Source organism: Mus caroli, unplaced genomic scaffold (genome assembly GCF_978045245.1).
Source record: "Mus caroli unplaced genomic scaffold, Mus_caroli_1 scaffold_16, whole genome shotgun sequence".
In the NCBI taxonomy this organism is placed as follows: Eukaryota; Metazoa; Chordata; class Mammalia; order Rodentia; family Muridae; genus Mus; species Mus caroli.
In genome coordinates this window covers 23,871,114-23,887,229 of record NW_028227271.1, presented here as the reverse complement: position 1 = coordinate 23,887,229, position 16,116 = coordinate 23,871,114, and the positions used below count along the sequence as shown (strand labels likewise).

The following is a 16,116-nucleotide window of genomic DNA, read 5'->3' as shown; positions in this document are numbered from 1 at the left end:
CGCCGCCGCCGCACGTCCCCGCACCGCCTGGCGCTCCGGCTCCTCCGCAGCCCCCGTCGCGCGCAGCCCCTTTGCGCCTCGAGTCCGGGCCGGGGGCGACAGGGGCGCCGAAGCCGGGGACCCGGGTGACCCGACCCCGCGCTCCGCCGCGCCTGCCGCCCCGCACCTGCCCTGCCGCGGCCCCGCGCCCCCGCCCCCGGCCCGGAGCGCCGCGCGCCCGCCGCCCGCCGCGCGCTCCAACTCCGCGCGGTCCGCCGCTCGTCCGCGCCACCCGCCCCGAGCCGCGGCGACCCGCCCGCCATGGCCCGCGCCCCCGGGCCCGCCACCCTGCGTGCGCCGCCCCCCTTGCCCCGGGGGCGCAGCTGATCCCGGAATCTGAGGCGTGGGGCCGGCGGGGCGCGGGGTCCCTCTCCACGCCGGCTTCGGGGACACGCGTAACCCCCGCATCTCTGCCCGGGACGACCCCGCTGCCCAGCCACGTCCATGCCAAGGTAGGGGAGGCAGTGACGGTGGAGGGGGAAGGAGAGGCTCAGCCCCTCGCTTGGTTTCTTGGCGCGTCGGGCTCTTTCTTTATAGAGGCGTTTTTGTTTATTTATTTATTTATTTATTATTTCTGGGGACTGATCCCCCTCACCCGCCCACGCGTACCCATCAGGTGGGCGTCACATCCCTTGCTTGGGGGGGTGGGGTGGGGGCCCTGCGTTGGAAGGACAGGGAACTTTGACCGGGGCCCCTCTCCAAGGCCACGAAAGTTCTCTTGGTGCCAATACTGAAACCCAAAGCCGACTCAACCAGCGCTGCAGAAATTTATTCAACAAGTCAGGCTGCTGGCGGGGGCCCGGGCGGTCTGTCCGTCCGTCCTGCTGTCCCTCTGCTGCGGCTCTGCGACCAGCTGGATCAGAGCTGGTGCCAGTGTCCGGCAGGGCTGAGCTAGGAGCGTTAGATAGAGACGGAGGACGGCGGGCGGGATTGAGTGCGAGAACCCCGGGCAGGGTTTAACTTTCCTCCAGGCCGGGTGGTGGAGGGCCCTTCCTTGGCCAGTCACCCTAGGCGCCCACCTAGGTCGCGCTGCATGAAGCCAGGTCGGGTTGGAGCGGGCAGTCCAAGGGGCCAAGAGGAGTCCTCAGCTGCCAGGGAGAAGGTTATATAATGAGTGTTTGTGGTGATTGGGATTTAATTGTCTGTTGGATGGTGTGTGTGGAGTGAAGGGGCAAGAGGGCTCAGCAGGGGGTGGGTAGATCTCTTTTCCGAGAGGTCAAGAAGCCTGGGGGAGGGGGCTCAGAAATAGGCCCAGCGGAGACAGCAGCCAGCCCCTGTGCTCTGTCCTTTCTCAGCAGAATCTTAGGTTTTCGAGGAGATCGGGGTCCAAGGAGAGACCCCTGAATGTATTCTGGCCTGTGGAGTCTGGGTTTTGAGTTGTATGCATGTGTGTAGGTGTGAGTGCATGCGTGTGTGTGTGTGTGTGTGTGTGTGTGTGTGTGTGTGACAGAAAAAAGGAGAGAGGGAGAGAGAGAGAGAGAGAGAGAGAGAGAGAGAGAGAGAGAGCGCGAGCCTGCCTCTCTGTGTCTGCGTAGTGTGACAGGGTCTGCTTCGCATGTGACTGCCGTCCTAGAATGGAGGGCTCAGGCTGACCTGAGCAGTCCTTTCCTCACTGTGTGGGAGATTTGTCTCTGCAGATTCTACCACTGCCTGCAGACTCAAATGCCACACACACAAGGAAGGGTATGGGTCCCAGGGCCAGGCTGGGGAAAAGGTTTGCTGAGGGGGTTCAGGCCTGTCTTCTGGTTCTCACTCACTAAACTGGAATCACTTCGTGAATTAACATCCAGACTCAGCTTCAAGGACTCCTTCAAAACTCTTGTCCACCCCTCGGGACAAACTTTCTGTTTGGGCTCCAAGTCCTGGGCCTGGGCAGTGGTGGTTCCCAGGCACGGGGTATCAGTGGGTGAGATGTCAGGATGGGATAGGAAGAGATGAGCTAGAACCAAGCTGGGGCAGCAGATTAGGGGTGGATGAAGAGACAAGAAGGGGACCCTGCGCTGGCCTGGCACCCAACTGGAGAACCTTCCACAACCCTAGAAGGCCTGAGGGAATCACTATGGCTGCTCAGAGCAGTGCCTGCGAGCAGGAGGCTCCTGAGGCAGCTAGAACAGCTTGGGGGAGGGGCTGAAAGCCTGTCTGGAGGCCCCTCTTTCCCTCGACTGAAGTTCTCTACCCTTCTTACCCGAGTTCCTGTCTAACCTCCTTGTCTGCCTCCCCCACTTGGCTCTTGAATCAATAGCTTCTGCAAGACTGAACCAGTGAGGGTATCTTCTAAGTCCGCCAGGGGGCGCCGGCAAGTCTTTATCCCCTCAGGTTGACTCCCCTTGACCTTGGGCAAGTGGGTGGGGTTTTGCTGTAGGAACCTCCCGCTCACTCCTCCACCCTAGTCGACTCTCCACCATAGAGGACTTGCCTGTCATTCACCCATCCTGGGAAGCGGCTACTGCAAGCGGTACCCTGAAACCTCCAAGTGCTTCTGAACTCAAGAGGCTGCTCAGAACACACAGTCTGGCCACATCTCCCGCTCTGTCCCTACCGTTCATCCCCATACCCCAAGTGCAGCTCCCAGGACAGACTCTGGGCCGTGCCCTTCCCCCACAGAGGCCACCCCCAGCAGATCAGAGCTCTCTTGCCGAGGTGATGATAAAGGCTGGTGCGGTTTCACTGCCTCTCATCATTGTCTTGCTCTCCGACTCCCCAGCACTGCATTTAGGATGCTTCAAAATGGCCTGCAAAGAGTAGATGCTGGGTTGGTGTGTGTGTGTGTGTGTGTGTGTGTAGGTCTAGAGGAGGGGAGATCAGGGCCCATTTCCCACCCTTGGTTTTGGCTCCTCCATCCCTTCTCCCTCCTCCTCCCTCCCTCTTTTCCCCACTTCATCTCTTCCCTTCCTCTCTCCTTTCTGGAGAATATTTTCTACCCACATGTTCCCGGAGTGTGCCCTCTGTTCACCCTGGTGTTAGGTCTGGGCTGGGACTCCACAGCTGTGTGGGTGCAGGCTCCAGTGTGAGCATTCTGGGAATCCCTGGTCTGCAGGCCTGTGGGTCCTGAAATCTGAGAGATGCGTTGCAAGCCTTCCTCATCCTAAGCTGCCAGCCAGAGAAGAGAAGAAAAATAAACCTGGATTTCTGATTTAGTAAAGCACCTACTGAGTGCCAGGCCTCATTCTGGTCGATAGAACCCAGAGGTGAGAGAAGGGAGCAGGCCAAATGAGCCTTCTAGGGGCTTCTATGTCTTAGGCAGGGTCTGGTTTCCTTGCTGAGGTCATTGTGGAGACGGAGCTGCACATCTCCATATCCTCCCGTGCTCTGGGTGTGAGAATTGGGCTCTGGATGGCTCACGGGGGGTTGGACACGTGGTCATTGGGCACCCCTAAGCATGTGCTAGCAACTTGAACAGAAGAGAGGGAGGAGAAGTGTGTACTTGAGAGTACGGAGCCTTGGAGCCAGGATTGGGATCAGAAGAGACCTTTATGCCCAGGGTCCTCCCTGATCTAGCTGTCCCCTTCTGCTGGCCTTGGCTAATGATGCATCCTGAGATGGACATCGGGCTCTTGTCCCACCTCCCTGCTGTGCACCCTGACCTACTGAGCAGCAAGGGCTGGGTTAAGGCCTTAGCCTCTCTCCCTCCAAGCTTTTATCCCAGCCGGGAAAGTCATAAGCAGGCCCTTGATTGGGGGCTGGGAGGGGCAGGCCACTCAGCATGCGGAGCTCAGCTTGTTGTAATTGGGATAATGCTTCCACCTTAAAGGATTTTTGGGCGAGACTTAGAAGTATCTCTGCAGTACCTAGCATGGGGCCTTGGAGGGGGAAGCTGTTTTCCTTTCATTAAAGTACTTTCCAAATCTCTCTCCATTTGTTATCTGCTTTGAGAGGGAGACGGGCAGCATCCTCTGAGTTTTTCACAGGTGGAGATGAAAAGGGCTGTGGGGAAGGGGGCTGGGCTCGGCCTGGACTCTAGGATTCCTGGTCCAGTGTCCTTTTTCGTGAGACCCACCTCACTCCCATCAGCGACCACCTGTCCCCAAGTTGTTAGTTCAAGTGAGACCCTAAGCCCTAATAACTGCAAAGTGGGTGAAGCGAAGCGATCAGCAAAGGCACCGGCTAGGAGATGTTCAAATGCCCCGTGGAGATTCAGGAGGAACCTTGCTTGCTCAAACCAGCACAGGGTCAAGGGCCACTGTAAGCAAACAGGATGATATCTGGGGTCAGGGACAGGGACAGGGGGACCTGGTCAACTTGCTAACTCACAACCCGCAGTTGGGCTTCCCAGATCTTCTGCTAAGTGGTCTCTGACCTTGAGAGAAACCCTTCCTCTTCCCATGCCTCCGTTTCCCTCCCTGCAGGAGAGAACAAATACGCTTGCTTCTCTGGATTGTGATCGGGTGCCTGGCATGCCGTTAAGTGCCCACAAATGATGTGGGCTGTGACACTGTTAGATGTCCTTGGAGGGGTGGCCCAGCCAATTCTCTGTGTGTGCTGCAAAGCTGGGAAGGCTGGCTGTCGATTCTAGTGATGGAGGAGTTTCGATGTGGGCAGGGTCAGCTAGCCAGGCCAGGGCGACTTTGGTGTGAGTTCATGTGACTGGAGGCCAAAGGTAAGCCTTACCCATTTGAGCAACCACACAGTATCTCAGAAGAAGACAGGAAGCAGGCAGTGACCACTTGAAGAGTAGGCACTGAGGTCTGGGTTGTGTTTGGGCTCTAGAGCTCCAATCTGCCTTTAGAGAGGGCCTCGCCTACGGAACCAGGCAGGCAAACTGCTACCTCAGTGTGAATCTAGCCCTGTCCCTGCAGAGTATGTTGGGTAGGCTCAAGGAAGACCAACAGGGGGTTCTGGGAGGCAGGTGATTTGGAAATTGTCATTTGAGGAATGGTTGAGGGAGCTGGTGACGAGAGGCCTCGGGCAGACGAGGCCTGGGGGTGGGCGGGCTGTCATCATGCGTCAGTGGGGCTGTCATGCAGAAGAGGGAGCAGACAGGATTCTAGGGGCTCTGAGAGGATGCCTGCAAGACTCTGGGAGGCAGTTTTCCCAAAGCCTCAGTAGGTTTCTCAGTGGCCCCCAAATAAAGCTTTGCCCTGGTTTTATATGCATGAGGGCTGTGTAGTTGTGTGAAGTGCGTATGCATGTGTCTGTGATTTTTCTCTTTCTTCTGCTCCCCACTCACCTTTTTCAAGGGTTTCTCTGTATAGCCTTGGCTATTCTAGAACTTTCTCAGTAGTCCAGCCTGGCCTCGAACTAAGAGCTCTGCCTGCCTCTGTCTCCCAAGTGCTGGGATTAAAGACATGTGCCACCATACCTAGGGTGCCTGTGATGTCTCTCTGTGTGTATGTGAGCATGTGTCTGTGAGTGTGTGGTTTATCGGTCTGCATGATCATATGGTCTGTATATCCATGATTCTATGTATATGTTGTGTGTCTGTGGAACACATAATGAATGTATTTGTATCTTATGTACCTGTGTGATTGTGTGATTTATCTGCATTTTATGGGATGCTTGTATGCATCTCTCTGTGTTACCCATGTCTGTGGCTGTGTGTGAAGATATGTCTGTATGTTGTATATACACTATTGTGTGTTTGTAGATTGTATAGTTGATCTGTGTGTGAATATACGTTATACGTGTGAGTAGCTGTACCAGTGGGCATTGTGTGTTCATACTGGAGTGTGTCTTGAGTGTAACAATGAACATGTGTGCCTGTGCTGTGTGTGTGTGTGTGTGTGTGTGTGCGGTAGTGGGTTGGGCCATTTTAAGTTCTGTTGGTTTCCAGAGTGCCCCTCTGGAGTCTGTGAAAATTTATAAAATCATGCACTCTTTCCAGGACCCCAGACTCCCAGGTCTGTAGAAATCTGTGCCTGATGCTGCTATAGATCAAGGGATGCTGTAGACGAAGGGATGCTGCTGCCTGAGGTCTCACTGTACATGATGCCTGTACTCTGTGCTTGGTGGGGTCACCCCAGCTCATCCCAGTAGCAGGTCTGCCTCAGAACAATCTTCTCATTTTGTAGGCAGGGAGCAAGTACCACCAGGCTGTCATGTGCCAAGGTGGGCTGGGGTCAGAGCTGGCACTCGAACACAGGTTACAGTTCTGAGCTCCATGCCTCCAAAACACCACACTGAAGGTTCTCATTTCATTACAGTACGGTGAGCCCCTCTGGTTCTAATGAGAGCAAGAGCCCATGATTTTGAGATTTTGGAACTCTCCTTGTATTCCCTGAATGATTTTTTATTGCTTGTGTGGCTGTTGACTGAAGAACAAATAGATTACTTGATAAAATGCACCCCCCTGGTGGGTGGTGCAGGATAGACCTCAGGCTGGCCAGGATAGACCTCAGGTATCTACTAGGGCTGGAGAACCCTGGGTGCTATCTTTTGAATACTCCAGAAGGTAGGCTTCCTACTGCTTTGGGGGACTGAGGGGCTAGTCTGGACCAGCTGTTGTGTCTCCACTGCCTCTTGAGTCTGCCTAGAGGGGAAACCTGTTTTCAGGGCACCCACTAAGTTGTTGCTGCAATAATTTGGGTTTTGGACTTGGGCAGACTTGAGCCGGGACTCATCTCTTCCACGGCTGCCCCGTGTCAGCTGGGTGACATTGGGCACTGCTGGACTCCTTTGGGTCCTAATCTTTTCCTCCAAGAAGGAAAATATTCATGAATTGTGGCATTGACACAGGGCCCTTTGACCGTTGCCTGATGGTGATGATGGTGAGGGTGGTGATAGTGGTGCTGATGTTGATGGTGCTGCTGCTGATGTGGTAATGGTGGTGGTAAAGTCAGTGAAGTTGTTGTTGGTGATAGTGGAGGTGGCGATGGTGGTGGTGTTGGTGATTGCGATGACAATGTTGATGGTAGTGGTGATAGCAATGGCAGAGGAAGGGCTGAGTTAGCAGACCCTACACATGGTACACATGGTCACATGCATATTTAGATATTTTTTCCCACATGGGTTCCATTATGCCTTCCATCCACAGCTCGTTGCTTCTTCACAGGGGCTTTAAGGAAGCAGGAGGCAGGCTGAGCTTTGTAGAGAAGCTGAGCTTCCAAGAGACCAGTGGGACCAGGAACAGGAATGGGGTTCCAGACGTTGTGGGTCTCTGCTACTTCTCTCCTCCTGGTTTACCACACCACCACCTGGAAGGACAGTGGGGGGAAAGAGGGGGGAAGGCATCAGATCCACAGAGCGTCAAGAGGGAGGTGCTCTGCGGTGGTGGAGGGACTCTGACTCTGGATCTACTGCCGTCTTTGGTGGAGTGGAGTATGTCTCTGTCGTGGTGAGGCTTGACCTGCAGAGAGGCGAGAGCTCAAGAGCTCAGCTGTCAAGTCCTCTGGGATTTCTAGTTATGGCGCATAGGCAGCTGGGGAAAGGAGTGAGGACACGGGCAGGAAGGAGGGGGCATTTTTGAGCCAGAGACGGAAGCTTTAGGAATGGAGGGTGGGCCAGAGAGTGGAGGGTAGGCAGTCACTGGGGGGTGGGGTGGGGTGGGGCAGGTTAGAGAGTGGATGGAGGCAGTGAGGGTGCCACTGAGGACCAAGTACAAGAAAGGTGGAGGTTGAGGCTGGATGAACCCCGGAGATGGAGTCAAAAGGTGGAGGTTGGGTGGATGCTAGAAGGCAGGCCAGAGGCTGGAGGATAGGCAGGTGCTGGGGATCAAGTTGAGGATGTAGATTGGGTGAGTGTGCAGAGCAGGCCAGAAGTTGGCTGGACTGTTCCAGAGGTGGTGGCCTTAGTGGCAGAGACATCTAGCAGGGGGCTGAGGATGGAGGATGGCAGCTTAGTGTGGCCAAACAGGAGCCAGAGGACCAAGCAGTGGGTGGATACAAGCTGGAAACAAGAGAAGAAGTTGCTGGTCTAGCTAGCTGTGTGCCTCCTCTAAGCCCAGCAGCTCACCCCTCTGTGTGGCTGCAAGGAGGGTTTCCACGATGGGAAGAGGCTGCCATGGGGACGCCAGACCCAGAGCCTTCCTTTGTGTCCACCCAGGGCAATGTCTCCAGCCCCCTTTGCTCTCTCTGCTCCCCAGCTCACCTTCTTGAATCACGCTTACCAGAAGAGGGTGTACCATACGGCTCAGGGCAGGCCAGGTCCCAGCCTAAACCCTCCAGTGACTTCTGTTGCACTTGGAGTCTTCCTTCAAGGGGCTCTCCAGTTTCACTCCCTTCTCTGCCCCGTTAGCCACACTGGCCTTATAACTTTTCTCTCTTCCTTAGACACACTCAGTCACTTCAGTCTCCCAGCCTTTGCACATGCCATGTCTCTTGCTCGGAGTGTCCTTTCCCCAGAACATGGCTGGCGGTGCCTTTTGATTCTTACTGTTTTGCTCTTCAATGGCTCTTCCTTAAGAGAAGAACTGATTTGTTAGGATTCACACATTACCCCCTTGTTTATTTACTTTTCAATACTTTTTATTTATGTAGCCAACAAATATTTATTGAGCATCTAGTATGTTCCAGGCACTCACTGTACCAGGGGCTGGGGTTACAGCAGTAAATATAACAGGCCAGTCTGTGCTCTTCAGTTACAGTCTCACTGCAGGCTGGGAAGACAAACCACAGAGATAGAAGAAATAAAAATTGTATGCTATACACTACATTTGGAGGGTGACTGGGGTAGGGAAAAGCCAGAGAGGGAACTGAATTGAGTGTGTATCCTTTTCTTATGCTGGTGCATGGGCTGAATTAGGGTTCACGGAAATTTATCAGCATAACTGTGGAGCCCACACACAGTAGGTGCTCAGGACAATCAGGACAAACAGAGATATGGGGGCCAAGGGAATATCCTCCCTCCAGTAAAAGGGGATAATGTAAGCTGAGGCCTGGAAGAGGCAGTGCTACCCCCAGGGGCCCAGGAGGTCCCCTTTGGCTGGAGGGATTGCTGGTAAAAGGGAGTGGTGGGTTCCAGAGCTGGCTCAGTGATGGGAAGACCTAGAGCTACCCCAGGGAGGGTGCTGTTCTACCTGGGTGGTTGACGCGTGGCCAGCCAAGGTGCTTATGTAAGGCTTGTGCTGTTTTTCTGGAATTGGGAGCAAAACTTGGAGCTCAGGAGAAAACACTGCGGCCATGACCAGCCGGGCGAAGCGGCAGGAAGTATCAGCTCCTGTCCGTTGCCCGTGGGAGCAGAGAAGTGTCTGGATCCGTCAGCTCAGGGTGGTTCAGTTGATAACTCTGCAGCTGCCAGCAGCAGCCAGGAATGCAGGCTTTCCTACCCTCTCTCTCCCAAGCCTCGATAAATCTTCAGGGATATACAGCCCTGAGGGTGAGGCTGTAGGGGGCTGGGCTCTAGGAGAGCCTTCTCTTTCTAGCCTGCCAGGAGGCCAGTCAGGCCAGTTGCCACTTCTTGTCCAAAGTGGGTCTGGAAGTTCTGACTTCTCATCTTCCTCTGGTTCTACACAAGCCACTCCTTTTCCTGGGCCTCAGTTTCCCTGTAATAGCCCCTGTGAGGTGGGTGAGTGCATCTTAATAAGGCTAGCCTGTAGCACTGTCCCTGAGTAGAGTTAGGACCAGTGCGTGATTGGCAGGCCAAGCATACTTCAGAGCAAGGCCCTTGGCAAAGCATCATGGATTTCAGAGAGGCTAGACAGATCTGGAAGCCATGCGGCTGAGGCCCAGCTCTGCTCTTACTTAGCTGTGTATCTCTCCTGGGCCTCAGTTTCTCTACCTGTAGAGCAAAGAGATTAGTCTTGTAGAGCTCTGGGTTCTCATCCTGATGTGTGTGTGTGTGTGTGTGTGTGCGTGCGCGTGTGCGTGTGCGTATGCGTGTGCGTGTGTGTGTGTGCACATGAGTGTGAGCATGATGTTCCTGGCCTAAGAGCTCCCTGGAGGTCACAAACGTCACTTCCTCAGGGAAACCTCTCCTGTTCCCTAACTTGTTCCTCAGCGTCCGATTCCACAGTACCCAACTTCTCCTTTGTGACACAAGGCCCTGGCCCCTGAGCCTGTTCACAGTAACATCCCCTCATTTCCCTAAAATATTATTTACATTTGATGATTCAATAGATAGCTCCTGTCTCTATTCAATTATTTTAAAGTCATATGTATGTATGTGTCTGTGTGTTTGTGTGTCAGTGTGGGTATGTGCATGTGAGTGCAGTTACCTAAGGAGGCCAGAAGGGAGCATCAGATCCATGGAAGCCATAGTTGCAGACAGTTGTGAACTGCCAGATGTGGGTGTTGGGAACTGAACTAGGGTCCTTCAAAGAGCAGCATGAATTTTTTTTCTTTTCAAGTAGAATCCAGTGTAATTCATTTCTAAGTTCATAGTAACATAATTTAATACTGTAAAATTGTTTCCTATCACAGATACAACAAATAATTCCAAAGAACTAGCCCTTGACAGCTACTTTAAATCAACACGACTGAGTCTGTGGGTGCTGGGAACAGAACTCTTATATTTTTGGTTGCGAGCCTAGCCTTTAATGGCTGAGCCATCTCTCCGGGCCAGCAGCATGCATTCTTAACTGGTCAGCCATACCTTTTAAATATTTTATTTCATTTTATGTTTTGGAGACAGGTTCTCCCAGTTAGCCCAGGTTGACGTCAAACAGCCTATGTAGCTGAGGATGCCCTTAAGCTTCTGGTCTTTTCCACCTCTATGTCTCTGGGTAGCCGTGCCACTGTGCCTGTTTTATGTGGTGCTAGAGATCAAACCTAGGACCCCGTGCAAGCTAGGCAAGCATCCTATTACTTGGGCTACATTCAGCCTAGACTTTCATTTTAATAATAATTATTATTTTTGGTAGTACTGGGACTAGCACCCAGACCTATGCACACACTAGCATACCCTCTACCACATGCCACACTCCCAACCAGAACTCTAACTCAGCACGAAGAAAAGAGGAAAGACATTATTTACATTCTGAGATTTTATTGTATTTTTTTATAGTTGTCATTTGCCGGAACCCATAGTGACTTGGCTTGCCCAGTTGAGTGATACCGACCTAGGTGCCATCTCTCTCCACTAATGCTCATGACCACAGTGAGGGTGACAGGTGGCTTTCAGGACCTGGAGCCAGGCTCTTTGAGCTGTCACCCACCATGAGGGAGGTAGGCTGCGGGAATGGGTGCTAAGCCAACCCCCACCGTGTGTCCTTCTTGGCTCCCTAGGGCTCCCTGCTCCACGCTGACATGGCTGACAGCAACTTACCACCCTCATCTGCAGCAGCCCCGGACCCTGAGCCGGGAATCACTGAGCAGCCGGGGCCCCGGAGTCCCCCTCCATCCCCTCCAGGCCTGGAGGAGCCATTGGATGGAACCAACCCTGACGTCCCGCATCCAGACCTGGCACCCGTTGCCTTCTTCTGCCTGCGCCAGACCACGAGCCCACGGAACTGGTGCATCAAGATGGTATGTAACCCATATCCTTTGGAGGCTGGTGTGTCTGTGCCCAGCCCAGGGGCCAGCGGGGGAAGGCAGGATGGGCAGAGTTAGCTTCCTGGCCTCTGGCCTGCCAACATGGTCCAGCAGAACTGAGGTCTGTAGTGCCCTTCTTGGGTCTTTGTGAGTGGGCACAGTTAGCCATCTAGAGACGTGTCAAGGATGGAGGCTGGACCTAAGGTCTTGCTTCTGGAGGCTGCTGATGGCTGCGCATTCTGATTTCCTGCTAAGAACCAGTTCCCTCAGTAATGATCTGCATAGGGCTCTGAATCCCTAAGCCCTGCTTGCATCTGAGAAGCCACACCTCTCATCACTGTTGAACTGGGGGCAATGTTTCCAGCTCATCAACTTTGGGACATATATTCAAGATCCTTCACTGGTTCCTATCACCCCATTACCCCTAGGTTTCAGAAAAATGTCCTAGCCTAGCCCACCAGATCTTTGGAGCCCTGACCAGCCCCTTTCTCCACCCTCTGCATCCCCTGGGTTCGTCCATGCTCCTGGGCTTCCCATAGACCATTTCCTTTAGCCAAAATGCTTTTTTTAAAAAAATATTTATTTATTTGATGTATAGAATACACTATAGCTGTACAGATGGTTGTGAGCCATCATGTGGTTGCTGGGAATTAAACTCAAGACTTCTGCTCGTTCAGGCCCCATGATTTACTTATTATTATCTATGTGAGGACACTGTAGCTGACTTCAGACACACCAGAAGAGGGCATCAGATCTCATTATGGATGGTTGTGAGCCATCATGTGGTTGTTCGGATTTGAACTCAGGACTTTCAGAAGAGCAGTTAGTGCTCTTAACCACTGAGCCATCTCTCCAGCCCCCCAAACGCTCTTTCTTTCCTTCTTCTCCTGACCAGATCCGTTGCCATATCCTTCAAATGGCAGCATCAGTGTCATCTCCTCAGGTAGCCCTTGATGGGGTCTCACATCAAGCTGGGCGTTATTATTATTGTTGTTGTTGTTATTTGGATGCAAGAGCTCATATAGCCAAGATTAGCTGTGTAGCTGAGGATGACCTTGGACTTCTGATCCGTCTGTCTCCACCCCTTGGTACTGGCAGAACTGTAGTGGTTGATTTGGTATGGATGGGCAGTATCCTCAATAAAGAATGCGGTGTCAGGAAGGGCTCAGAAGGAGCTGGGGCCCAGGGAGGGAGAAGCTAGGGGTGTGGCTGGAGTAGGAGGGCAGAGTGAGCCTGGGGGAAGGCTGAAGAGCCACCTTGTGTTCTAGGGGCTACTCTCTCACACACAGGCTCAGGGCTGAGCTGTAGTGTGGGACTGGGTATCAGGGATCCCAGTTGTGGCTCTGTGACCTATGTCAAAGGCAATAGATCTATAGGCCACCCAGGGCAGGTGGGAGCTGGTGTATCAGATAGCAGGGCTGAGATCATACCGAGTATTAGGGATGTCTGAGAAGTTGACAAGAGCCATGGTGGAGCCTAGGCCTGCTGCTAACCCTAGCTGAGGGCCTAGGTGATGATTGTCCTGTATCCTCTGAGCTCTTAGGAATCAGTGGGGGTTTTTACTAGAGAGAGTGGACCCAGAGGAAACCCTTGGCTATGAGAACATGACTCTCCATTCATGAGAGATAGCTCAAGGGATTTTGGGTATGGCATGCTCTGAAATTTTTCCTCCTCCTGCTCCTGCTCCTGCTCCTGCTCCTGCTCCTGCTCCTGCTCCTGCTCCTGCTCCTGCTCCTGCTCCTGCTCCTGCTCCTGTTCCTGCTCCTGCTCCTGCTCCTGCTCCTGCTCCTGCTCCTGCTCCTGCTCCTGCTCCTGCTCCTGCTCCTGCTCCTGCTCCTGCTCCTCCTGCTCCTCCTCCTCCTCCTGCTCCTGCTCCTGCTCCTGCTCCTGCTCCTGCTCCTGCTCCTGCTCCTGCTCCTGCTCCTGCTCCTGCTCCTGCTCCTGCTCCTGCTCCTGCTCCTGCTCCTGCTCCTGCTCCTGCTCCTGCTCCTGCTCCTGCTCCTGCTTCTGCTCCTGTTCCTGCCCCTTCTCCTTCTTCTTATTCATCTTTGTCTCTGACCACTCTCAACCCTTTGGGATTTTTGAGATAGGGTTTCTCTACATAGCCCTGACTTTTCTGGAATTTATTATGTAGACCAGGCTAGACTCAAACTCACAGAGATCCACTTGTATCTGCTTCTTGAGTCCTGGGGTTAAAGTTGTATGTCACCATGCTCACCTCTGCTGTGTAATTTCATTCATTGACACTTTGATATTTTCTCTGGGGACCCAGAGGGAGACAAGACTGTCCTGGAAAGTCCCAAGGAGTGGGGAACAGACACCATCCACGTGAACAAGTGTTGAAGGAAACTTAAGGGGATGGAACATGTGAGCATATGGGGTCCAGGCTAAAGAAGAGGTGACTGCAGTCCCTCCCTCCTTCCCTCCCTCCCTCCTTCCCTTCTTTTTTTTGAAGAAAAATATTTATTTATTTATTTATGTATATGAGTACACTGTAGTTGTCTTCAGACACACCAGAAGAGGACACCGGATCCCATTACAGATGGTTGTGAGCCACCATGTGGTTGCTGGGATTTGAACTCAGGACCTCTAGAAGAGCAGTCAGTACCCTTAACTGCTAAGCCATCTCTCTAGCCTCTCCTTTCTTTCTTTTAAAGACAAGGTCTCTATGTAGCCCTGGCTGTCCTTGAACTCACTATATAGATCAGTCTGGCCCCAGTACTGGGATCAAAAATGTACACCATGATGCCTGGTTGGTATTTGAGGTTGTCCAGGAAGAGAAGGCTAGAGGACCAGGGAGACAGCAGGACAAGGCCAGACGGCTATCTTGGCAGGTGACAGGATACTGTATGACATTGAGTAAGTCACTGGGCCTCTCTGGGCTTCTATTGGTAGGCTGGTCACCATGGCTCTGGCCCTTGGAACATCTTGGCTCAGAGTCTGATTTTGATAGGCTCCCGTAGGGTTGACTAGGCTGACATGGCAGTGCTGTCCCAAGTGCCATGTAGGAGGTGGCCCATGAGTGTCCTTTGTGTCAGCCCTTTTCTCTGACCCCTAGGGTCTCCATCTGGAGAGGAGGGACTGGTGAGAAGTCCACCTTCCAGCTTTGGCTTCCAGCTTTGGGAGCCAGGCCAACCATGCTCACCCGGTGGGACAGTGCCTACTGGAACTCAGGCTGTCACCTAACTAGACTGGGCAGGTAACATTGCTGACCTGTTGGGTAAATAGGCCCTCCAGCCACTCTCCCCAGTGGCTTCACCCTCCCTGTCTCCTCTGCTCACTGAGTCCAGTTTGAGTAGGACGCAACGGGGCTGGCTCAGGAGGAGGGAAGGGGCCTGTGGTGGATCTGAGTGAAGGTGACTGGAAAGATGGCTCAGCAGTTAACAGTGTGTATTCTCTTCAGAGGACCCACTGCAGCTCACAGCCACTTCCAGCTCTTCCTGGCTAGATTTTTGTCAACTTTGCACAAGCTAGCATTTGGGAAGGAGGGGACTCAACTGAGAAAAAAACCTCCATCCAGATTGCCTGTACACAAGCCTGTGGGGGCTTTTTCTTTTCTTCTTCTTCTTCTCCTCTCCTTTATCCTTTCCTTCCTTCCTTTTTTTCTTTTGTTTTGAGACAGCGTTTCTATGTGTAGCTCTGCCTATCCTGAAACTTACTCTGTAGAGCAGGCTGACCTTGAACTCAGAGAGCCACTTGCTTCTACTAACTGAGTGCTGGGATTAGAGGTGTGAGCCACTACACCTGGCTGGCATTTTCTTGATTAATGGTTGATGTGAGTGAGCCCAGCCCATAGGGGGTGATGTCATCCTTGGCAGGTGGTCCTGAGTTGTATAAGCAAGCAGGCTGAACAAGCCATGGGGAGCAAGCCAGGAAGCAGCATTCCTCTGATTCCTCCATGGCCTCTGCTTCAGTTCCTGTCTCCTGGTTCTTTTTTTGACTTTCTATCTTGACTTCTCTCAGATTTAACCCTTTCTCCCCCAAGATGCTTGTGGTCATGGTGTTTAATCACAGTGATAGAAACCCTGACTAAGACAAGCCCCAAGGGATCTGACTCCTTCTTCTGGCCTGACAGGCCTCTGAATATGTGTGGAATAATAGAGAATTAATAAAAATAAAATTAAAAAAGATTGGAGCTAAAGGACAAGACATAGTTCAGCTGCAATTCTGTTCTTCCCTCTGCTGATTTCATTGATCTTCCCTACTCCCTCCTGCATCCACTTCTCCTGCCTCTTCCTGCCTCCCACTCCTCCCTCCATCCTCCTGCCTCCCACTCCTCCCTCCATCCTCCTGCCTCCCACTCCTCCCTCCATCCTCCTGCCTCCCACTCCTCCCTCCATCCTCCTCACCCTTCATTCCTCCTGCCCTTCTTTCTTCCACCCTCCATTTTTCTCCTCCCTTCTCCATTCTCCTTTCCTACATTTCTTCCTCCACCCCGGGCTCTATTCCTCTGCTTCCTCCAACCTCTGTGTTTTCTCCCTGCCCCTCCCCCTTTCTCTGCCCTTCATCGTCAGCCCTTTTCTCTTTCCTCCATCCTCCATCTTCACCCTTTCTCCATCCTCCTCTCGACCTTGCTTCCTCTTCAATCCCCTTCCCTTCCTTACTTCAACCTTCTTCCACCTTCTGTTCCTCTCTTTCCTTCTTCCTCCTCCATCTTCCGTCCTTCCACCCCCATCTCCCACCTCCTCTAGCATCCGCTTTCTACATCTTCTCTCCTCCAACTTCCTTCCACTTC

At 53.0% G+C, this 16,116-nt stretch overlaps 1 protein-coding gene across 1 annotated transcript in view; it reads left to right on the top strand.

Moving 5' to 3' along the window:
* Nucleotides 1-428: 428 nt before the first annotated feature.
* Nucleotides 429-16,116, top strand: part of Cacna1i (calcium voltage-gated channel subunit alpha1 I) — a 110,447-nt gene continuing 94,759 nt past the window's right edge. The window contains exons 1-2 of the mRNA XM_029470056.1: nucleotides 429-491; nucleotides 11,136-11,386. Of these exons, the coding sequence (XP_029325916.1) occupies nucleotides 11,157-11,386 (230 nt within the window). The 5' untranslated portion in view covers nucleotides 429-491; nucleotides 11,136-11,156. The remainder of the gene's footprint in view (nucleotides 492-11,135; nucleotides 11,387-16,116) is intronic.